Genomic DNA, 26,379 nt, shown 5'->3' with positions numbered 1-26,379 from the left:
TTTTTTATTTATATAGATAGAAGAAGATATAGGAGTGCGTATTATCACATTATCATGAAATATGTGTATTATTTTTACGGGACCCCTTCTCCATTCCAGTGGAGGGAGGGGTGTCATATCATCATCGAAACATTTCTCATATTCAAAAACCTCCATATCCCTTATTTAGTTTTATTTGCTAGATTAGTTCTCGAGTAATGCAGAAATTTGTGTTTCATTTGTATAGCAACCCCCCCCCCCCCCCCCCCCTTAGAGAGGGGGGTTGAGTGTCTAACCACCACAGATACATTTATTGCACCTTAAAACCTTCATATGTCTAATTTGGTTTCATTTGCTTGATTAATTCTCGAGTAATGCAGAAATTTGTGTTTTATTCGTATGAAGTTTTTCCCGTCAAAAAACAATGTTTGATCAAAATACGATATTCCTCTTTTTCCATTTTCTGGAGGCGATCTGGCGTAGTGGTAACATCCATACCTCTCACGCTAAAGGTCACGAGTTCAATTCTCACTCCCGACATTCTTCCAAAAATGGAAGCAAAGTGACGAACCAGCCAAATATGTTGAAAGTCACTAAAATACAGATAAAAAAAAATTCCATTTTCTATACGAATGCTCAAATAGTGACACTTAAACAACTGTAGTTTGTGAACAACTAAACGAAATGCCATGAAACTTCACACATAAGCTAGTGACAGATGAACCTCTCGAAATGAATCTTGTTCATTTTTCAGTGGCACCATATTTAGAAAAATCCCGGGACTTTTCAGCTCATGTAGTATACTGCGCTATGGATTTCGAACCGAGAAGGTCGTACCTTAGCGATCCGAAAGAGTTTATAATAGTATTCGCGTTCTTCCAAATACCAAAATTTGCCGAGGAATTGGCTGTGAAAGTTTATAGCGGTTTACGGCGTTTACAGCGTGAACAACCAGATTAACAATAATCTCATTCGGATCGGGATTGAGTTATGCGGTAACGAGGAAACTGTGTTGCAAGTTCCTTTCCTTTTTGCAACCCTTACACCTGTTGCATCACCGGACAACTTTTCGCACAATGTTCACCAAAATCCCTAACTTTCCGCTCTTCGCCTTTAACGATTTTCACAACGAAGGGCAGTGAAAAGTTTTCTCCTTCGAATGTAGAGAATACCACCAACCATCATCATCGTGCTCATGAACATCATCAACATCATCAATGCTGATCACCACTATCACCGCATCGAATTTAAAGTTACCTCCGAATGTTGCATTGGGCGGAAGTTTGGCAAAACTGAATCGACTTGGACCATGGGTGGGAAAAGTTCGACATAATTGAATTTTCCGTTTCTCTGTCTCTCTTGAACGAGTGGCCAGTTCTGTGGTCCCCTATTTGGGCGGACTACTTTAGCACTTGTCTACATTCGCTAGTATCAGTTGGGATTCGAGTAGTTTGTGCTTGTTTTAAGTTGCACTTTCCGCTTTACTCAAGTACTTCCGAAGCGCTCGCAAGCTGCGTACGACTTGTGTCACAAGTGGTACTCGTGCGATTCATTGCAGCAATTGCCGGAGCAAGCGATAGTGACATCCAATTATGTTACTAAATTTATACAGCGAAAGAAAAAAAAATCGAATGAATATTGTAATTAAGCTGATTGCGTTCATTACGGACGCATTAAACTGTATCCGCCTCCTGAGAATCGATTAATCACGTTTCTAATGAGAGCAGCACTAATTATCGCTACTAATCCTCGTTTGATCTTCCATGCGTATACAAACCGTGTAGGCCATGGATTAACACGTAATGGAAGAAGCAATTTTCCACACTAACAGCCTCCATCAAAAGCCTACTAGATTGAATGGGATGGCTTTCGTTATATTGTGCAGGCGAAAAACAAACAAATATGATTCTTTGGGAATCCAGTAATCATGCGTCTTGTTGACAGAAAAAGCGTGCGAAAATGTAATCGTCATTATTCATCATTTGTGTTTGTGTACCTGTCATCCTTGTCATTATTCAACGGACAACATAATCATGTTGTGTACCTGTTTATTCTCATCAATTTAGATGTAAATGAGACCGGACGTGAGAATGCATTCCTGGCCTGGCAATTTGTGGGTGTGGCAAACCGGTCCTAATTCGATATTAATGTACCCTGATTTAGTTTACTCAATTTAAAATTCCTAAAAGGTTCCCATCGACGGAGAGGGGGCTAAACAAACCTGTCTATCCCTAATCGGATACCTTTTGCAGCGACCGAAGCACGAATTTACCCAATCTGTGATCTGAAATATTGAGAAAAGATTTCATCTTCTGCTGAATAAAAGATGAAATGTTTCATGTGGAATCAACGGCTTCACTTCTCGATCGGAACTCGATTATTCTTCTTCTTTTTTTCAATTTGTCTTCAGTGATTCTACCTTTCATTCTACCAGAGTAGCAGACACACCTGGGCTGGCATTTTTTCCGAATCAAAACTTGAGATGTGTATCTTGCGTTGAAAAGTTACAGCTTCTTTGCTCTAATCAAGTTTGTGTTTTGCCTTTTTTTTGTTCGCTGGATGATTTTATGCAGTGTGCAATCAGTGTGAGATAGAGAATGAGCGTAAAAGAACTCCAAATTGATTCTACAAGATGCGATAGAATTAAATGGAAAATCTGACGAAACTTTGCGCCTTAAAAAAGGAGGGACCGAACCTCACTGTCAAATCGTTGTCGAAGCGCTCATTTTGAATTTGATTTGAAGAGACGCGTGCAAAGACAATCCGACTTTGCGAGTGAGTTTTGTACAGTATGAATAGTCTTAGTTCGGAAATCGGCAAGATCAACTGACAAGATGCTTCAGAATTGAATTTTCACTCATTTCTTCACTGCCGATAGTTGCTGACCACACGTGCATATGGTCTGCCAGACGAAATATTTTTCCGGGAACTTCCATAGTTAATTGATTTTGAAACTATCGGCCACCTTCTCTTTACCTGAGGGTTAGAAAACTCCTGTCCCGGAAGCTGCTTCAAATCCACCTTCACATAAGTTTCGTCTTCCATGACGACACAGTCGAACTTTGTGAGCAAATTCATATACAGCATTAGGGACCGCTGCTTTTCCGACGTATTTTGTTTGTAATCTCGGTTTTTTCGTCTAAGTTGCTAATGCTTCATTTTTAACAATTAAATACATTTTACTCTAGGGCAATGTTTGATTTATATATTCTTAATCTTTGCATAAAAGATTAATGCTTTATACGATTTTGTTTGCATAAAAGACTAACGTTTTGTACATAATCGCAAAAGTATCTTAAACGCCAAATTAATAATGTTATGAAGAAATAAAATGCTTTCCGGAATATTTCTGCTGTTTGGATAATACACAAATAATATAATCTTTTATTTTTCATCCGAAAGTTACGAAAACGCCACTGTGGTGAATTTTCAATTTTTAAATGTTTTCTGTTCTAGGGTCACATTTAATTTTTACATTCTATACATGTATTGTATAGCAGGAGGAACTCTACACTATTTATTATTTACTAGCTGACCCGACGAACTTCGTTCCGCCCAAAATAGATTTTTTGATTTGAATACTTTCAAACATCCACGTTTTCTTACTAAGTGAACGTTAGTGAGTCACTGAACTCTTCATTGATTAATTACCCTTTGACCCTTTACAATTTTCTTTTACTATAAATTGTCTAGTACTTCTACAACAATTCGTCCTTATAATATAAAATTATTTTCAGACACAATTCTCGTTCAAGATTCTTCAAGCATTTGGAAATAACATGTTTCTCCGGTGCATGAAATACATGTTCAATACAGAGAATATTACAAAATAAAGACAGCTCAAATCGGCCCATTCCTTCCTCGGGTTTAGGGCACATCAACACATTTGGTCTTCCATTTTTATTTATAGATATAAGATATGGAAATGCGTTATTTCGCCTGAAAATCCATTTCCACTTACAAACAAAAATCAATTTCGATAGCGCAAATATCGAATAGACTAACAACGCTTATTATGATGTAATTTTCGAACATGTGGAAATCCATTTTCCGAATTTTCCCACTTTCCTTCAGGATTTTCCGAAAATTTTCCGATTTTTCTGTCCACTATATTGATCTACGGGAAGAGACGAATACAACAAAATACAGGAGGTTAAAATCAGACCATCCCTTCTTCGGGTTTTCCGCTTACCAACAGATTTTGCCTTACATTTTTATTTATATGGATAGATAGATATAAGATATGGTAATGCGTTATTTCGCCTGCAAACCCATTTCCACTTACGAACAAAGATCAATTTCGATAGCGCAAATATCGAATGGACTAACAACGCTTATTATGATGTAATTTTCGAACATGTGGGAATTCAATTTTCCGAATTTTCCGACCTTCTTACAGAATTTTCCGAAAATTTTCCGATTTTTCTCTCCGCTATATTGATCTACGGGAAGAGACGAATACAACAAAATACAGGAGGCTAAAATCGGACCATCCCTTCTTCGGGTTTTCCGCTTACCAACAGATTTTGCCTTACATTTTTATTTATATAGATTTATTATTTTGGAATTTTCCTTAAAGGTAAATTTTTTTTCTCTATTTTGTAATATTTGTTAGTTTATGGATAAGTACACCTCTTTCAATTAATGTGATAAGAAAGCTTATGTCTTATTTCTTTTCTTACATATTTCGATTATTTTGTAAAGTATTCAGTTTCATCAAAAAGACAAACAGAATCAAATTCAACTGTATCAGCAAAAAAAGAAGAAATATCATTGACATCCGTGTGATGATTACTCGCTATAGTTTTTCTCTTCCCTGCTACGGATGAGTCAGAAGAAAGCAGCATATAGTTCATCAAGTCCTTATTACTGTAAATTCTTGATGCTTTCCTTGTATGCTTCAACCTGCTCTCCCTGATCAGCCTGTGTGTAGCTTCTAAAGCCTCTTAACTATAACTGGCCAATAGGCAGATCAAATGCTTCCATAATATTTGAACTGTGTACCAATAACTAATGCACAGTTACAGGCATAAAATACCATCTGTAGAGGCTTATGTAGAGATCTCTTGTATCCAACAATAGATTCTGGTATTTGATCATTTAAATTTTTCGCCTCGACGATATTATACGGAGGATTATAGCGAATTTCGTTATCAGCTTCACACCTACCCCTGTTATTTCCGAGCTGGTTTGTGGATCCGAGAAAAATTTTCGTGCAGTGTTGCCGTCATTGCTTGAACCATACCCCGGTTTCGGCTTGTCGACAACTAGACCCATCCTTGACTTGAACGCCTCTTGAATTTCTCGCTTCCTGCTTTCATACTCTTGCTTATGTTCAGCAGTTTTCACTTGCCAGGTTTTGAATGGCAATCTGTTGAAATGAATGATAGTTATTATTTATACACTATTAAACATTCTATAATGCTAACCTGTAACCGATGTGAATTACGCACTCAAAACATTTTATCTTGCAATGCAGTGGTGACAGGCCTAGCTTGTAAGTTTCGGTATTTGGTACTGTCTCAACAGCCTTCGATGTATTCATCTCTTTCGGAAAAGATCCACAAATTAAGCATTTGTCAGAAGCTTTATTTCCGGAAAGCACATTTTCCACCTTTCCATCTATCATAGTAAGATGGAATTCAAAAATTACAACGATCTGAGCGCTATCGTTGTTGATGATGAAATTCTGTGACGCTTCAATAATAGCTTGTGAGTCTTCCTTCGTGAACACAAATTTAAGCGGTCTACAGTACGATGTTGAACTTGGCCGAGGATTCATCCAGATGATAGCGTTATTTGCGGAGTCGATCAGTTTTAAGGGAACCAGTGCAACGACTAACAAACTTTCGTCTGAACTTCCTGCTTCCGTAAACTTTTGCTTGTATGCACTATGCCCTGAACTGCCGTCAAAACCCCATTTACAGACGAGATTGACTGAAGTTGAAATCATTAGCGAAATTTTTTTGACGATGCTAGTGGAGGTGCAATTTATAAGATCCTGTAAATCTACCTCAGCAGACGACTCGGTTGCAGAGATCAATATAGGAGTTATTTTTGCTTTTTCTTGTTTCAATGCATAAAGACTTGATAGGAAATTTGGATGTATTCCATTCAAAGTACTTCGAAGTACATTGTACTTTCTTTCAGAGAGATCTAAATCAACATATAGAGCCAGTGCTTGTGCCGCCGTCAGTGTTTTCTCCTGATTTCCACTCGAACACTTTGATTCATTGGCAGCGAATGCAAGGTGCATTGTTGTTAACAAGTCTTTTTCGAACATTCGTTAAACGATTTCTGAGGTCTCCCTTTACCAATTTGAGGAACAGACTGCAAATCGTCTCTAGTTTTACCTTTCTGATATGCCGGAAGCTTAACTGGTTTTGACAACCAGTCAGAATTTTGCTTTACGAATTTTGAATATGATCCGCAGCATTTCGACTATCTCTGGTTAATTTTGTAGCAATAAACTATGCAAAATTTCAAAAGCTCTTCTTTGAATTCTTTAGAGAAATCATCCGTATCATACAAACTCAACAAAAAGGTGAATAAACGATCTTTTCTTTGGGAGGGGTCAACTGGGAGCCATTGTTCGAAAATTTTCTTTATTCTTGATTGTAGAAATATCATCTAAAAAATGTAGACTGTTGTCAGAAGAGCAGACTTGAGCAACAATAATCACTTGCAGAATATCAAGGGTATAATTACTGAAAAGTTGAGGGGTGTTTTGGAGCGTAACTCCGCGGACCTTTTTTTGCCGAAGGATTTGAAATTTTAGTATCTTTTTTTTCTTAAGGAACAAAACTACCTTAACGAAGAAGCGTTTATTTTCACAGTGATTGCGGCCTGTCCCAATAATAGTTAAGGAAACGGATTATACTTACGTGTTGCTACCGTCGCCATTTGTGGTTTCATTTTAGAAGATATCGAACGTAAACGAAAACTTAATGTAAAACTGTGATGAAAATTAATTTGCCACGTGCTTAAAAGAAACTTCTTGATTGCACATGCTTGTTCTGACAAATTGGGTGGGCTAACAAAGCTACTGAGATCGTTTCAGCATGCCTGAAACATGTATAAAACACACCGCCTCCTTAGTTAGGGTGAATATAAAAGTGAATTTTTTGACTTTTGTCTATGGGACGCCGCACTGTGCGTCGTCCCGGATGGAGAGGTTATGATTCCGCTTCTATTTCGCCGCCACCTTTTTCGTCGTTGCTGCCACGTCCGGATTACGATGGCTCCGAGTCTTCCTGGCGGTCGACGGACACTCCCCGAACATTTTTAAAATGTTTGTCACGTTCGATTTGGCCACAGCCAGCAATTTTGACAACTTGGCGTGTGAGAACGTCGGATTATCTGCGCGAGCCAAATTTTGACACGCTGCTTGGACGTCATTTCCGAAATTGGAGAGCAAACGGTTAAAACTCATCATAGCAACCATTATACACACTTATATACACTCAACTACCAAATGTAGCATTTCATGTTTTTTATGCATCAATTTGAAGTCGACCAATTTTTGCTGAGAGTAAGGCCATCTACACACTAGGCAACCTAAGTTGGAAAGCAACTTAACGAATCTGTCAAAAAAGTTGAGAACATGTGTAATCAAATGGGAGCATACACACTAGGCAACTGGCAACTTTGGTCGGACCAACTTTTTCGATTCAACTCAGCATGTCGAGTCGCGCGCGATTTGTGTCGGCAACCTTTTCGTTCAATTGATGTTGACATTTCGATTTCTGCGTTCGTTGAGTTTAGGTATTTGTCAGTTGCAATACCAAACATTGTTTCCAAAATTGAATTAGTTTACAAAAACACGAATGAAATGTAAGGATTTTACTCATTTGATATACAATTTCATATATTGTTTTATTGTTTTCAGGTGAAAATATTACGGAGCAAGACGCAGTTATTGTGGCGGTCGCTCTTCATACATTCGTGTGTATGTATGGATTCGGGGTAGTCGGTCACTTTAAAAACAATGAATCAGATCGTGAATTACGAGAGAGCACTCCGGTAAAAACATTGTTTCATTAAATAACTCGCAACTTTCCTGCCTTCTAGACCCGCATGACATGATTCACTAGAATGATGCATCTTCAATTAACACCGGATCTACGAATGAAATAGAGGGAGAGAGAACAGAACCATAGCTGAGCACAGTCCCGGTGATGCTTCAATGGATGCTGATTTAACCACTACCCAGATCATGTCGGAGGTGAAACATGAGAACATTACGGCACTACTGCGAGAATTTAACAAACATTCGAATTCGCTAGCGATACAATGTTCAACATGAATGTTTCAATTTCATCATTTGTTTTTGTTTTATGTGAAATATTATTAAAGTCGCCTGCCCAAGAGCAACATGTTATAGTTTCTTGTCTTTTTCATGCAATCACTAAATTTGTAGTGATGATGATTATCTGTTTCATGCAGTTGATTTGAATATTGGACTGAATTGGAAGCATTTTTCTACACAAATGTTGTACTATAAAGCTGCTCGTTTTTATATCAATGAGAGTGTTGAAAAGTTACGTATATATTGATGCTTTTGATTTTATTTCTTTTCGTTCGAATTAAGGAAAAATCTAAGCAAAACAGATTTTTTGAAAACAAACTGTTTTATTAATAATTCGCTTTCCATATGATTTCCTGGGGTAATTGAATTAAAGACATCTCAGCTAGCGTAATGACGTGTGATGCATGATAACGGATGAAAATGATTTTATCACGTTTGAGTTGCCTCAATGTGCAGAGCTGAGTTGGAGATCCGATTGACATCGCCAACATAGATCGGGTTGCGGTTGCGTAATGTGTAGATGGCCTAAAACGTTTTATGAGCTGGTTTGAGAAGTTTTAAGGCACAAATTGGACCAAATTGTAACACGAGGCAAAATATGAAGGAAACGATTAAGAAAGCTTACGAAAATTTGGATCGTGTTAGTATTGCAAGGCTATTTTCAGACAAAATCCTGGACAAGAATTTTATACCTCGTTCGATCTATAGAGTGTCCCGGGAGACTACAAAATAATGAGGAGATCGAAGTTCCCGGAAGATCGTCGTTTGAAAAAGGGGTATGTAGCGGCGGTCTGGAAACTTTCTGATTCAGCATGGGAATGATTGCCGTTCCTGACCAGTTTTTTTTGGCAGACTAATCTCACTTCTTGACTAGGCGAACCTAGTCAGAATATTCACTTGCCCCAAACTTCTGAATGTCATAGGGGGACGATTCTAGAAGTGTCTTCGGGACAATTCCTGTTCCAGAGAGAACAACTGGAACAATTCCTGGGACCTCCACTAGCCCCCACAGTTCCTTGATTTCTACGACCATTGGTCGGTACTCGCAAAATTTCGCGACCGTGGGTCTCCTCGAGATTTTGGTTCAGTCGAATAGTGACATCTACGATGGTGACGTGTCGATACATCGTAGAAATAAGGTTTCCGTTTCACCTGTGCGCGCAATGTTTTGTTTTTATTGGCGTGCTTTACTTACATACTTATTGTAAGCTTCCATCCTGGGCGATCCGTAGCTCTCGCCTTGGCCCGTGCCCAGGTGGGTCGACTCCTCTCATCTGGTTTGTGAGGCTCCGTAGCCAGGAATCTCTGGTCGAAAGCTTTCCCATAATTGATGAACACCAGGTGAAGGGACTTGTGGAATTCATTGATCTGCTCGATAATGATGCGCAGTGTAGTAATGTGGTCGTTACAAGCCCTACCAGCTCTAAATCCCGCTTGCTGCCGTCGGAGCGTCGCATCTACCTTCTCCTTGACCCGCTTCAGGATCACCTTGCACAGGACTTTGAGGACTACGCACAGCAGCATGAAGCTTCGACAGTTATCGCATTCAGTCAGGTCTCCATTCTTTGGAACCTCAATAGGGATGTCCTGCATCCAGTCGGTCGGAAATGTGGCAGCTTTCTAGACGATTACGAATACGGGTCGGCTTTGAGCATCTCGGTTGAGATGCGACAACCCCCCGGAGCTTTGTTGTATTTCGTACGTGTGGTTGCTGCTTCTACCTCTCGCAATGACGGCGCACTGTGTTGGCGCGGAGAATACGTCTCACTGGAGGTGGTTCACGCTGGGGTGTTGATGACTGGTTGCTCGCGGGCGCTTGGAGCCAGGGCCTGAAATCTTCGAAGATGGAAAATGAATATCGAATCTCCTCTCAGTCGTTTCGACTAGGATTACTTCGGCATTTGCCTTCAACATGCAAGAGCGAGGATGACTGATGAACTATTCCAGTCAATGATTATTCTAATTGACGTGACTACGTATTCATTACAAATCTCTCCATTCAACCAATTTCAATCCACATCTCTACTTCTCCCTGATAACTTAGAAAGTTATCAGGTATGCTATAAAGTCCCTCGCGTTAGTATTAGTCAATAGCGTGCCAAATAGCGCGCACACACACATTGCACGCTATTTCATACGTGTGAGTAATTTCCGCGTACGATACAAAAAAAATCCAGCTCACCTGTAGTATATGTAAAACCACGTTGAACTCGATACATGCATCGTGATACATGAGAGAGAGAGAGAGTAACGAATTCATTCTGAGGGAAGTCACTTCAAAATGCAATGAAGTACATTTGACGGGGAAGAATGAAATGAGATAGTCGAGTGGTAGGGAATGATAGCAACTAAACGCCCGACTGATTCTTGAGTCATGTTGACGAGAAACTGCGTAAAGAAGCCATAAGTCATTTCCCATTGAACACGAAGGGGAATTTCTTTAAGTCCGCTGACTATCCTCAGTTGAATATTACTATGCCGGGCCCTGCTTGGAGCAGCTGCTAGAAGTGTTCGAGCCACCGTTTCAGCTGATCAGTGGGATCGGTTATCAACTGACCAGTCACCTCTTTCACAGGTATCTTGGTTTAGGCGTCGTGATACATTATTGTAGAGACGAAAGTTATGGGTTTTAGCGGCTCTCTACCCCTCGTTTGCAAGAAAGTCTGCTCACGCTCGCTTTTCCCGTCGACACGATCGCTTTACTTCCAGGTCTAGGGCACGATACCGACGACGGGCTGTATCGTTTCTCCTCCTGATTCTTTGTCGCTCTATCGCGACTTCACATCCCATTCAATCTTTCCTCCGGATGCGCCGTTCATACAGATTATTCTCACTGGTTGCGATGAAGGCGTTCTTGACGGCAGCCCACTGATCCTCGACACTGTCAGCAGCAATAACATCCTCGGCTCGGGTCCCTAGATCATTCACAAAGGACCTTTTTACATTAGGATCATCTAGTTGGCGTGTGTTGAATCGACGACCGAGCTTTTCCTCCCTCCGTTCAACTCGCGCTACGCGTAGGCGGATTTCTCCGATGAGAAGATGGTGGTCAAAAGCGATGACGGCGTAACTCTGGGTTATCGTAAAATTTCGCACCCGTGTTCTGAATCTGGCTACGAACACCCTGCTGTTTATAGATTCCCACTTCAAGAATGCCGCGTGGGCTCGTACGCTCAGTAGGAAGCCAACTCCACGGTGGTGTGGAGCGTTGCCACCACGTATGTCAGAATACAGTAGTACCTGTCCCGAAGGAAGCCGGTGTTCTCCAAAGTTCGGCCAACGGACTTCACTCAGTCTCAGGATCTCGAGCTTCATGCGCCTCGCCTCGCTAACCAGTTGGACCAGCTTACCCTGCTGCGTCAGGGTCAGAAAATTCCATGCCGTGTTCCACATTCCATGTCGTGTCCGTTGTTTCATGCTAAAAGTCGTTGCTGTTGAATCAGTCCGTATTCTTCTAACTTGGTTTTCCGTAGTATATTGTTGATTTCGGATGCAGTAGGTTATTAGCCCAAGGACTCTATCCTCCGCGACGGGCTTGCTATCGCTTCGGGGGAAAAGCATTCCGTATTCAGCCGCTTAACGCCAGACAGACGCTGCTTCATGGTGAACAGACGCTCGGAGTTTGTTGTAGTTCATTCAGCGCTACACAGCCTGCACCCTGGGGAAGGTGAACTACCCTGCAGGCTAGCCGTAGTTCTTTGTGATGCGTGAGCTATAAGTCATTACATAAAAGGCTGCGACTAAAAGAAGATTTCCTTAGGTTGACGGTTGTATCTTGACGAAGTGGCAGCGTATTCGTTATTTGTCCCACGCAAAAATATTGTAAAAAAACATTTCAAGCGCCGTGGGAGACAACTATCCGCGAAGGTGGCCACAAGACATCAACAGGAAGATTCGGGCGAATCCAGTGATTTGGCTGAATTTTTATATCAGCATGTAAAAATGAATTATATAACATAGTCATTTTGACGTAGGACTACGTCTTACTTTAAGGGTGCCAAATCAGAAAACAGGTCACGTTTTAATGAAATAAAGTTAACGTTAATAACTATTTTTGCTGCGAACGGATTTTAACGATTTGCATACCAATCGAATCAGAAACTTTCTAAGATTTGTTTAATATGCTATACAATACAATCCCATAGTCTGTATATGGTTTAAATTGATGATAATTGGAAGCATTCCCATTTCCCCATACATTTGTTTCGTCCATTTGTGTGCTTTCCCGAACAGAGCTGTCAATAACGAGCAACTAATGAATCGTTTGATTTAAAGTTTCCGAAAATAAATGAAAAGAAGAAGAAGAATAGAAACTACGAATGGGGATAGCGAAAAGAGAATATTTGCGAAGTAAGTAAGCTGTCGCTAGCGTATAAGTATTGCATCTCCTCTGAGGAAAATTCTTAGAATCATTCTGTGCCCGAAGCAACAAAGGTCGCTTATTTTGTTCGTTTTGTGTTTTATGTTTCTCTTCGAGCTGTGAACGCTAGCGAATATTTCACTTGAAGTTTATCGCTGCAACTGTGTGCAGCTCTTAGACGCGTGTCGCAAACAATATCCGAAATGATAAACCAACAAATTTCAAAAAAAAATATTGCGTAGTCCTATGTCCTAAGCGGTCGTGTCTCGGATACAACCCCTCGAATTTTTTTGATATCCAATTTTTTCGATTTTTATGAGCTTCTAAACAGCGATTTTTCATGAAAAATAAATAATTTTTAACAAAAATGGTCGTAATGGTTTGGTCGCCCTGAAATGGTATAATGGTTTGGTCGCCCTGAAATGGTTTTCTATTATAGAATCATTTGAAGATAATTGATTGATGATTCATCCTTGTCCTCGCAGAACAATACACAAGCTGATCGAATGTCGCACTTTGTTTCATGCATTCAATGCATTGAAAATTTACCTCGAACGCTATTCCGTTGGCCTTTTTCGCAATTGACATACACTCGGCTACGGGCGATTGTATTCTTGTGGCAATAACACCATCATTCCACTTCTCAATCTACATCAATCTTTCTTTAGCACCGCAACCGCAACACAACAACAATGGCAATACTTGCAAGTATCAAATATCATGCTACATGTTACTCAGTATTGTCTCAGTGGAATCGCATCTCTAAATATCGTTCATACAACGAAAACCAACCAGCACCAAACAAGCGTTCAACATAGTGCAGAGTCATATATTGGTGGCTCGAAGCGACTAAGAATATAATCATCTATTTGCGCTATTCTCAAAAGAAATGCTTCTATTAATATTACAGGCCTCGAAAGAAGTTACATCATCTTTCCATGATCGAGATAAGCGCAGCTTCTATCCTTAGTGGAGAAAGTTTTACTACTGGCAAACGAAACCTAATCACACACTAAATTCTAGAACGACATTTACTTTTTTGGTGACTAAATAAACGCAATAAACTCTGTCTGTTCATCTCTATATCCTCGAAAAGATTTGGAATGCTTCATTATGACCAACATTTGCGCAGATGTCATCTTTATCTAGGGCCATTTTGCGACTGTTTTGCGAAAAAAATCCTACGTACGGTGACAGAAAATTTAGTGGAGAATCTGGAAATAAAAAACTATCAAAATCGGACGGACCGTTCCGGAGGTAGAACTCTCTCCAGTTTGCGAAACATGGTTTCGAGAAAAACGCGTTTTAAATTTTAGATACCTTTATTTCGTTTATTTTACATCGCATTCTCAGTATACATTTCCTGGACCATAAAACTGTCCTTCAACGCTTAAAAGGTAATCTTTCTGTCACTTTTGACGTAGGACTACGTCTTTCATTTCTATACCGGGGTGTAAAATCAAAGTTTCGAAAACGAAAGCGTTACGCCGGAGACCGAGATTTTGAGCGTTAATAGCTCTTAAACAACTGAACGAAATGGTATGATGAACACTTCATTCGAAAGATAAAATGTCTACGCGTCATATACTTGTTACTTTTTCATCCAAAAACTTGTTTCAATAGCCTTAAAATTGCTTTCAAAATAGGCTATTGAAATCACCAATCGGTATATAAGCGAGCGCCGCTCGTAAACCCACTCAGTTATAATTGAACAGCGACTGGAGCATGTTGTCGCTGTTGTGATGAAGGTCACTTCGTTTATCATGAAAGCGCTGATGAACGGTGTTACCAAGAGCCTGTTTGTACACCTTAGGCCAGAAGGGAATCCATCAGGAGGAGAGTGATGCCACGGTTCCGCTTGAAACATCGGAGCAGCCGACACACACACATACACGCGCGGAATCCTCGTTGCTATCATCGTTGCTGAAAAATAATCTACCAGTTCCCCTGGGAATTGAAAAATACATTCATGCGAAAGAGTTTATTTTAATGTTTTCTATCCATACAACACTGCAACCAAATATATTTGGTTTTGTGATTTTTCAATCAATCGCAATTGACAGGAAAGCTTCTATTATTTTCCCCCATCAGTAGATAATTTTCGTATCCAATGTTGGATGCATAACATGAAAAACGGAAAAATTTTCACATCGCCAAAATCATGTAATATTCGAGTAATCATTTGCTTTTTACTCATATAATGCTGCGACCAAATACATTTCGTTTTGGATTTTTCAATCAAGTGTGATCAATGTAAGACCACGTCTTTCGGCAATTTATTAGAGGTGCAATGAATCTTGAGGAATTCCCGCTCTACGCGCACTGGCAAACGATGTTTACTCAACAATTTCTCAAGTGAGAAATGTGTGTTGTGAGAAAGGATTAGCGAACGCAAAAACGACAAACGGGAGAAAGAGATGTTTGGAGGTTGAAGAAAATTGGCAGAAAACATCTTCATTTTATCTTTCGAATAATGTGATTCATACCACTTCGTTTTGCCAGAAAGAGATTATTATTGCTCAAAGAAGGAATCGAGTCCTCCGAGGAAATAACCCAGTACACAAATAATTTTATAATGCAGTTTCATCAAAGTGATTTCTTCGATATGGGGAAATATTCACTACATAATGTCATGTGTTTCATATTCTTCATTATCAAATCCAATATCCATGGCCCCTATCGGTATCGAATTATCATTGACACCACGATTTTCGCTAAATGCTCATTTCAGTTCGGCCTGCAAAAAACTTTTCTGAACTCTTATCCATCAAATTTGGAGCCCTGAAAAGGGCCGTTGATTATATGCTAAGCTAATATAGCACGCTCTCCACGGATACGATGGGCCAGCTGGATGTCCTTGGGCATGATGTGACGCGTTTTGCATGGATAGTACACAGATTGGTATCTTCGAATAGGCCTCCTGCAGCGTCATAACCGCGGAACTTTGAAAGCGCAAATCGGTTTTGAAGTCCTGAGCAATTCCACGAATCAAATGCTGCAAAGGTAGATGGCGGATCAGCAATTCGGTCGACTTCTGATAGCGACGAATTTCACGCAAAGTTCCCGGTCGATAGCGATGTGGTCACACTCCTCGCGGCTGGTGCACTTATCCGAGCTGCTTTCGTGGTGCCTTACCACCGAAAGACTAACGAGCTGTGTGCTTGGTCCCACACAAACGAGTCCTCACGGTGCGAGAGTAGAGTAAGAAATGAACGAAAGCAAAGGAAGCATCATATTATAAACCATAAAATTATAAAATGTAAACCCCACCCTCTTTATTATATTCGTAGCTTAGCCTGAGAGAGAAACGAATAACATCGAAGTAAGTATACAGTAATTTATTTGAATCCGGACACTTTGCGTTACATTTAATATCATACCGCAGCCACAACATTTTATGCATGTTGAATTAATACGATTGATTAGTAACTATCAAGTAACTATCAGTAACTATATTAGTAACTATTAATCGCATAAATTCAACATGAAAAAAATGTTATGGCTGTGATATGATATTGAATGTAATGCAAAGTGTCCGGATTAAAAAGCGTCCGGATTCAAAAACATTACTGTAAAAGAGAGTTAACTCGACTGAAAATGTTTCAGTTCGGCCTGCAAAAACGAAATTAATTGGAAGAGTACAGCATAATGCATAAACGTGAGTATGAGCTTCCCCATCTCACATTCCAATAAGATTAATGGGTTTCCAAGAGGGCGCGCTACATACGGATACGAATGATTTCAATAACCTGTTTTCGAAGCTATTATTAAGCTATTGAAACAATTTTTCAAGTCAATAGATAGCAATCATATAACTCTTGGACACTTTATCTTTTGTATGAAATGATCCGAAGCAGAATGAATCACGCTTAAAGAAGGGATGGATTTTTTCTTGGAATTTACTCAGCAAAAATAATCCCCTCGTCCCAACAATTAAAAACAACAAACGGCAAACAGTCTCATCAAAGTGATTTCTTTGATATGGGGATATATTCACTACATCATGTCATATATTTCATATTCTTCATTATCAAATCCATATCCATGGCACTTATCGGTATCGAATTATCATCGACACAACGATTTTCGTTAAATGCTTCTTCGGTTCGGCCTGCAAAAAACTTTTCTGAACTCTTATCCATCAAATTTGGAACCCTGAAAAGGGCCGTTGATTTTATGCTAAGCTAATAGCACGCTCTCCTCGGATACGATGGGCCAGCTGGATGTCCTTGGGCATGATGTGACGTGTTTTGCATGGATAGCACACAGATTGGTATCTTCGAATAGGCCTCCTGCAGCGTCATAACCGCGGAACTTTGAAAGCGCAAATCGGTTTTGAAGTCCTGAGCAATTCCACGAATCAAATGCTGCAAAGGTAGATGGCGGATCAGCAATTCGGTCGACTTCTGATAGCGACGAATTTCACGCAAAGTTCCCGGTCGATAGCGATGTGGTCACACTCCTCGCGGCTGGTGCACTTATCCGAGCTGCTTTCGTGGTGCCTTACCACCGAAGGACTAACGAGCTGTGTGCTTGGTCCCACACAAACGAGTCCTCACGGTGCGAGAGTAGAGTAAGAAATGAACGAAAGCAAAGGAAGCATCTTATTATAAGCCATAAAAGTCCAGAATGTAAACCCCACCCTTTTTATTATATAAGCTTACTGTATACTTACTTCGATGTTATTCGTTTCTCTCTCAGAGTAAGCTACGAATATAATAAGGGTGGGGTTTACATTTTATACTTTTTTGGTTTATAAAATGACGCTTCCTTTGCTTTCGTTCATTTCTTACTCTACTCTCGCACCGTGAGGACTCGTTTGTGTGGACCAAGCACACAGCTCGTTAGTCTTTCGGTGGTAAGGCACCACGAAAGCAGCTCGGATAAGTGCACCAGCCGCGAGGAGTGTGACCACATCGCTATCGACCGGGAACTTTGCGTGAAATTCGTCGCTATCAGAAGTCGACCGAATTGCTGATCCGCCATCTACCTTTGCAGCATTTGATTCGTGGAATTGCTCAGGACTTCAAAACCGATTTGCGCTTCCAAAGTTCCGCGGTTATGATGCTGCAGGAGGCCTATTCGAAAATAACAATTTGTGTGCTGTCCATGCAAAACACGTCACATCATGCCCAAGGACATCCAGCTGGCCCATTGTATCCGAGGAGAGCGTGCTATTAGCTTAGCATAAAATCAACTGCCCTTTTCAGGGCTCCAAATTTGATGGATAAGAGTTCAGAAAAGTTTTTTACAGACCAAACTGAAAGGAATATTTTCGTTTGGATGCCATTCAGCATCGAGAAAATTCCGGAAAGATCTAATCGTTGCTGAAAAATAATCTGCCAGTTCCCTGGGAATTGAAAAATACATTCATGCGAAAGAGTTTATGTTAATGTTTTCTAACCATATAACACAGCGACCAAATATTTTTCAATCAAGTGCTATTAACAGGTGGTTATCGAGTTAGTATTAACCACTGGTGGGCTTCGAGTATCGAGGAAAATCTGAAAAGAATTAATTGTTGCTGAAAAATACTCTGCCAGTTCCCCTGGGAATTGAAAAATACATTGAAGCGAAATAGTTTATTCTAATGTTTTCTATCCATATAACACTGCAATCAAATACATTTGGTTTTGTGATTTTTCAATCAATCGCAATTAACAGGAAAGCTTCTGAAAATTATTCTTCCCCATCAGTAGAAAATTTTCGTATCCAATATTGGATGCATAACATGAAAAACCTTGAGCCTCCAACGTAACGCTCTCGTTTTTGAAGTCACCCAAATATTTATTTATCCATTCATTCAGGATGGATTTAGATTCAACTTCAAACAAATGATCTCTAAATCAACGCTAGTCCTACGTCACCCTTGCCGTTATACCATAGATATAACCCACTTCCTGTTTTTTGTTGACAAATTTGACTTGAGGGCTTCTCTAGCTGCTCGTTCGATTCGTTCCTTATCCGATTTTCCGCAGAAATTGTTGCACTCCGGTCCAATTTCAAGCTTAAGTTCTTTAATTATCTTAAAAACGCCTTGTAGATTATCATTAAAGTTACTATATTTGCTGCAATTTCCAAAACTTTTGACTTTTGGTAGTATGCATCAATATTGCACCGATCTGTTCGCGATAGTAAGCGAATCAAGTTGTTCGAATCTTTGATCGACGAATGCACATGAGATCAATTCAAAAATCAATCTAGATATATCAATCCATTATATTGTTTGATAGTATTGGTAGCCAGGAGGATACTGTAAAGTAGAGTTCCCAGAGAACATTTCAAGTCAGAAGTTTTTAAAAAAAAAAATCAAGTTTCCGCCTGCGCGATTGGAGTCCAAAAAACTGTACGCGCGATGAATAACGAAACATATCATCGGATCGATTGGTTTTAGAGGAGTTCCTTCTCAGGGCTCTCAAAGATATTTCTTGTCTGTCGCGGTTGGAGTTCGTTTCAGAGTGCGTGACGATTAACGAAATGCATCGTTAGTCCGATTGGTTTTGAATCAGTTCTCTCCGTTACCTTCTCAGGTTTTCCACAGTTAACTCTCCGTCGTGGGGGCCTCCGTAGCCACATTGGTTGCGCGTTCGCTTAGTAAGCGATCGATCGTGAGTTCGAAACTCAGGGCCCTCATTGACCATCTTTGTGTTGTTACAGAATAACTACGTCCACGCAACAATCATCAGCGATGGAGATCGATCCACGGTCGAAATTAGCTCGATTCATCCATACAACTGCTCTGCTCTGCAAGACACATCGGGCTGCTGTTCTATAAATAACTCAACAATGATCAATCAACTGTCTCCGCTGTCCGGTCTAACTGGATAATGGAAGAACAGATAGAAAACTCTTATGCCTAAATGGCTGCTACTGTGTAAATGTGTACTATATGGAATGGTATAGAAGGGAATACTCTAACGCCGAAAAATGGCAACTGTGTAATGTGCTAATTATAGATATGATAAATATGTGACATGTACACGATTAAAATTCGGCTCTGTTACAGCTAAAATGCCAATGAGCCTAAAATAAATAAAAGGGACAAAAAAAAACTCTCCGTCGTCGCTATTGGATTCCAATAAAACGTATTTGCAATAATAGAATATATAGTCGGTTCACAAAATTTTGCTGGTTTCCATTCTCAGCTAATCTAAATATGATCTCTGCTGCGCGTTATCTTCTATCTATCTATCTATATATATATATATATATATATATATATATATATATATATATATATATATATATATATATATATATATATATATATATATATATATATATATATATATATATATATATATATATATATATATATATATATATATATATATATATATAAAATGGATTTCTCTCTGTCTGTCTGTCTGTCTGGCTGTCTGATTCTTATTGACTCGGAAACTTCTGAACCGATCAACATAAAAGTTGGTATGTAGGGGTTTTTGGGGCCGGGGAGGTTTTCGTGATAGTTTGAGACCCCTCTCCCCTCTCTAAGGGAGGACTGCCATACAAATTAAACACACATTTCTACATTACTCGAGAATTAATCAAGCTAATGAAGCCAAATTTGGCATGTAATGGTTTTAGGGTACAATAAATGTTTCTATGGTGGTTAGACTATCCACCCCCCTCTCTAAGGGGGGGGGGGCTGCCATACAAATGAAACACAAATTTCTGCATCACTCGAGAATTAATCAAGCAAATGAAACCAAATTTTGCATGTGGTGATTTTAGGGTGCAATAAATGATTCTATGGTGGTTAGATGCTCCTCCCCCTCTCTTAGGTGGGGCTGCCATACAAATGAAATACATATTTCTGCATAATTTGAAAACTAATAAAGTAAATGGAGCCAAATATGTCATGCGAATGTTTTAGGGGACACGAAACGTTTCCGTGGTGAATAGACACTCATAAATGAAGCATACATTTCTGCATAATTCAAGAACTAATCAAGCAAACTGAACCAAATTTGGCATGTGGAGGTTTAAGGGGGCAAGAAACATTTCCAAAATGGTTCAACACTCCTCCCACCTTTCTGAGGGGGGAGGGCGGTCGTAGAAATGAAACAAAAATTTCTGCATAACTCGAAAACTAATCAAGCACAATTTAGGATGTGAGGGTTTTTGGCTATGAGAAATGTTCCGATGATGGTATGACACCCTTCCTCCTCTGGAATGGAGAGGGGGTCCCATGAAAATAATACACTTATTTCAACCAAAAATATCCAACCAAACATGACAATTGAATATTTTCGGAAAACTCTGAAGGAAAAAGGGAAAATTCGGAAAATTAAAGTCCAATATGTTCTACAATTACATAGTGACAAGTGCTGTTAATCCATTTGATGTTTGCGCTAGCGAAACTGATCTTTGTTCGAAACTGGAAATGGATTTTAATGTGATGAAACGCACTCCTATATCTTCTTCTATCTATACCAATAAAAAAGTATCGCCGAATGTGTTGATGAGAGCAGAACTCGAGGAAGGAATTGTCCGATTTAGGGCTGTCTTTATTCTATCTTATTTTCTGTATAAAACATTTATTCCATGTTACGGAGAACCATGTTATTCGCAAGTGGTTGAAAAATCTTGAACGAGAATTGTGTCTGAAAATAATCTGATATTATAGTGATGAGTTTTATTAGAAATACTGGGAATTTTATCGTAAAAGGTAAATTCAACGGGGTCGATTGGAAGATCAATCAATGAACAGTTCTGCGATTGGACCCATAAATTTGAAATGAAACACAAATTTTTACATTACTCGAGAATTAATCAAGCAAATCAAATGAAATTTGGCATGTGGAGGTTTTAGGGTGCAATAAATCATTCTGTGGTGATTAGACACTTCACCTCCCTCCCTAAGGGGGGGGCTGTCATACAAATGAAACACAAATTTCTGCATTACTCGGAAATTAATCAAGTAAACGAAACCAAATTAGGTATATGGAGGTTTTAGAGCGCAATAAATGTTTTCACGGTGGTTATACTCTCCACCCCTCTTTAAGGGGGGGCTGCTATACAAATGAAACACAAATTTCGGCATAACTCGAGAACTAATCAAGCAAACGAAACCAAATTTGGCATGTGGAGGTTCTAGGATGTAATAAATGTTTCTATGGTGGTTAGATACTCCTCCCCCTTCTCTTAGGGTGGGCTGACATACAATGATCCGGAACAGGTAATTTTCGATGACTTTTCGGCACATATGGGGCGGTATCTCGGTCATAACTTCACGATTGTTGCCTTTCAAATGTTCAAGAGTTTGCGGAGAGTTGGCATAGACACGGTCTTTCGCATAACCCCACAAAAAAAAGTCTAGCGGGTTCAAATCGCATGATCTGGACGGCCAATTGGCATCACCAAAACGCGAAATTATGCGTCCCTCAAATTTCGTTCGCAATATGGCCATGTTCGGTCGTGTTGTGTGACACGTGGCGCCGTCCTGCTGAAACCACATGTCATCCTTGTCCATATCTTCAATTTGTGGCAAAAAAAAATCGGTTAACATGCGGCCATAGCGCTCACCATTCACAGTTACCATCTCGCCGTCCTCATTTTCAAAGAAATACTGCCCGATGACTCCACCAGACCATAATGCGCACCAAACAGTGACTTTTGGCGGATGCAATGGCCTCTCAACAATCACGTGTGGATTTTCTGAGCCCCATATACGGAAATTTTGGGTGTTTCACATAGCCACCGAGCTCGAAATGTGCCTCATCGCTGAAGAAAGTTTGATGCGAAAATTCAACATTTTGCTGCTGTTGTTCGTTCACCCAATCGACGTATGCCCGACGCATTCCATGGTAACCACGCTCTAATTTTTGTACCAGTTGGACTTTATATGGATGTAGGTGCAAGTCCAAATGCAAAATTCGCCACAATGATGTGTTTGACAAGCCCAATTGCTGAGCACGCCGTGGAATCGAAACATTCGGGTCATCCTCCACACTGGCAGCAACAGCAGCAATATTTTCGGCCGAACGCACATTACGATGATGCACAGGTTTCACAATATCCGCTACGGATCCAGTTTGTTCGAATTTACGCACTACATTAGCGATTGTGTGCTCTGTAGGCCGTCCATGACGACCAAAATCCGTCCGTAATGCTCGAAAAACATTTGCCGGTTTTTCATCATTTTTATAGTATAATTTAACAAAACTAACACGTTGTGCGATGCTAAAACGATCCATATTGTAAAATGGCAGACATTCAACAAACGATATGACGCTTTGGATGACAGCTATGTCAAACGGTTGTCAGCGCAGGGCTGTATACTTTCGGAAGCCCGAAATGGAAAACTCTGTATAATTCAACGGGGTCGATTAGAAGATCAATCAATGAACAGTTCTGCGATTGGACTCATGAACTTGCACTTAGTAAGAAAATATAAATGTTTGAAAGTATTGATAATAAAAAAAAATTCGAGGGGTTGTATCCGAGACACAACCGCTTAGGACGTAGGACTACGCAATCCTTTTTTTTTTTTTTTTTAATTTGTTGGTTTATCATTTCGGATATTATTTGCGAATACGTCGAAAGTTCATAAATAACTCTTTAGTAAAAAGTTCCGGGGACCCTGAAAAAGTTTTTATGGCTTGCGTGGTTTTGTAGGATCATTTCGAGAAGAAACGATTCTTTCTTGCCTTTGTAAGAACAATGCACTAATTGGTCATATGGCGCAATTTGTATCTTTATATCAATGTACGCATTGCACTGAATATTTAACGAGAGGCATCTTCCGTGCATCGCCATTCAACAAGCATCAAACACGCGTCTAACAGATGCACAAAGTTGCAGCGATAAATTTCTAGTGATATATGTGCTAGCGTTCACAGCTCGAGGGGAAACATAAAAGTGACCTCTGTTGTTTCGGGCACAGAAAGGTTCTAAGATTTTTTCTCAGAGGAGATGCAATACTTATACGCTAGCGACAGCTTACTTACATCGCAAATATGTTCTTTTCGCTATCCCTCTCGTTGTTTCTATTTTTCTTCTTCTTCTTTTCCTTCATTTACGGAGACTTCAAATCCAATGATACATTCGTTTCCGACTGTTTCTATTCTAGCGGCTGCATATGCTGCTCTTTATTGACAGCTCTGTTCGGGAAAGCACACAAATGGACAAAGCAAATGTATGAGGAAATGGGAATGCTTCCAATTTTCATCAATTTAAACCATATACAGATTATGGGACAAATCTTAGAAAGTTTCCGATTCGATTGGTATGCAAATCGTTGAAATCCGTTCCCAGCAAAAATAGTTATTAATGTTAACTTTATTTCATAAAAACGTGACCTGTTTTCTGGCACCCTTAATGTAAGACGTAGTCCTACGTCAAAAACAAATTTTGGGCGGGATGAAGTTTGCCGGGTCAGCTAGTGACACATTAGATTTTCGGATTTTCGTAACGTCGAATGGTGGATAGATAAGGAATACTCAAAAGTAGTGTGAAATAATTTCAGAAACATGAAAATGCTCTGTTCTCCCACCATATGTTAAATGTATTCAATAAAATCGAAATGATCTGGGAAATGGATAGATGGATGCGGTGTGAAATTGCTTCACAGTATAAACAGGAAATTGATAAACCTAAATCAATAGGATCCGTATCATACAGAATAATTTCAACCATGTGGTTAGCTCTATCCCATATCATAATCTACCACTGGCGTGTTTCATCAGGGCAGTTTGCAAATCCACACCGGTATCCAGACTAATGCTGTTCGATTGCTTCCGCTCAAGCACTGACCACAACATTAAGAAGAAAATGCTATCCTCCAAATTAACATAAGCCAGTCTCTTGATCCTTATTCTCCATCGGAACAAAATGATCAACATACACCCACAAAATATTTCCTCTTCACAGTTGTCCATCAAAATCCAGAGCGGATAGTGGGAAGTCCAAAAAGTTCAATTTTAGGCCATGTCACGATTCGGATCTGTATGAACACAACCCACATGGCGCTTCGCACCTAATCACGGATACGTTATCCTATTCCATCCTGTCGACAACGAGAGCTAGCAGTGCAATTTTCCGATGTCGTCCGTATGTTATCGGTTCGGTTGGCATACAAACATCGATGCTTGTTGGCATCCGCGTGTACACCTTCCCGCAGGGATATCGGAGTAATCCATCTCGTGACAACGATGATGGGGCTGCGCTTCGCTGCTGGGAAATCGGTACCACACCTTTTCTTTTGGTGTTTACTTTTTGTCATTGAAGAATATCCATTTCAAGAGCAGTGATTTTCAATTTGTCAATACGAGACAGAATCAGATTATGGACCACAATATGTCACTAAACTGTGGCAAGGATTTAATATTTGTTCGTCCTTTTCTCTTTTTCTTTTTTTCCAGCAGCGCCAGACGAACTCGAGCCGCTGAATAGTGGCAGCCACAATGTGGCAAACGATGCCGACGGGACGTGCGACACGACCCGGTGTTGGAACCACGCCAAATGTTTATTCAACGGAATCATCTGCTCGCACAAGTTCAAGAACGTTCAGGTGAGAGGCTTATTACGATTTCATTTCCCTGTTTTGAAAACTGCTGGAGCAAAAATGGCTTCGTTCGAATACATAACTCTGTCCTTACCCACGGAGAAACCTATTCCAAACTACCATCTTGACTTACAGTTCTCACATCACTACCAAGCAGAGACTTCACCGCTTGCCGAGTCGAATAATTTGCATAGCATCTCAAAGCATCCACGGAGGGAAAAGTTTTCCCGTCTCCCCCGCATTTATAACCCGGGGGTGGAAACTGGGAATATTTCCACCCCGCAGTCATTTGCGGCGTGCCATTATTTGAAGTTTATAAAGTCGTTTTTCTGTTTGCTACGAATATTTGCTTTATGATAGAAGAGGAAGCGGTGGGCGATGAGATATGTGATTAGGAATGTTTTAGCTCGTGTGTTTGTGTTTAACGATATGATTGAAAATCTTTGCAAACTCAGTTGGCATCACGAATGAATTGAACAGCAAATGTTTTGACTGAGAGGCTGAGAGGCCGCAGACGTGATTTAATAACACTAATCTCCCAGCTTGGCGACATTTGATTTGTGGAAGGGGTTTCTTCTCATGAGGTTGGGAGGAAGAAGTTAATCTGCTTTGCTCGAACTGACTCATAGACCCACGTCTCGTGTGTGTTCTCAGACAGAATTGAAGACACCAAGGAAAAATCCTCGAGATGTTTTCTTCCCGATATATGATTCAATACGTAGGCTCTTGTCGGAGCTGTCACTTGGAAGGGAGCTATTATTCGGATTTTTTTGACTAAGAACTGCTGAGAGTGTCATTGACAGCAATGACAAATTCAGTTCTAATGTTTGGATGAAACAGGCTCATGAGTTGGAATGGGTTTCTTATGTGCTGAAACGGACATTTGACATTCTATCAATCTTGATATCGAACACCCATGGATATGTTTGTAACGATTTGGAGCCTTTTGCACTTTGTACGTATGCGGTCGCTCTTGGTCCTTGGCTCTCTGAACGAAAAGCTTGGATAAATTCAACTTTTTGGCCACATCCCTGACTGAAGCATTGGGATTCCGCTTAAACGCTTTCACAGCACGCTTGTAATCTTGATCTAATAGAACATCCATGGTAACGTTTAATCACACGACTCACCGTTGACTGCACGATTTCGAGATGTTTTTCTATGTCCCGATGAGAGAGTTTAGGATTTTCCAGGTGCTTGCGCAAAATCTATTCGCGACGTTGC

At 40.0% G+C, this 26,379-nt stretch overlaps 1 protein-coding gene across 3 annotated transcripts in view; it reads left to right on the top strand.

The window, feature by feature from the left end:
• The window catches only part of LOC129779566 (adenylate cyclase type 6), a 497,443-nt gene that overhangs the window by 292,545 nt on the left and 178,519 nt on the right, over positions 1 to 26,379 (top strand). For 2 of the 3 annotated variants that reach the window (XM_055787122.1, XM_055787123.1), the window contains exon 5: positions 25,013 to 25,161. In XM_055787122.1, coding sequence (XP_055643097.1) covers positions 25,013 to 25,161 — 149 coding nt within the window. The remainder of the gene's footprint in view (positions 1 to 25,012; positions 25,162 to 26,379) is intronic. The other variant, XM_055787124.1, reaches the window with a different exon arrangement.

The sequence above is a fragment of the Toxorhynchites rutilus genome, chromosome 3 (genome assembly GCF_029784135.1).
Source record: "Toxorhynchites rutilus septentrionalis strain SRP chromosome 3, ASM2978413v1, whole genome shotgun sequence".
NCBI lineage: Eukaryota > Metazoa > Arthropoda > Insecta > Diptera > Culicidae > Toxorhynchites > Toxorhynchites rutilus.
The sequence above is the reverse complement of the archived record's forward strand: the minus strand, read 5'-3'. Positions and strand labels throughout refer to the sequence as shown.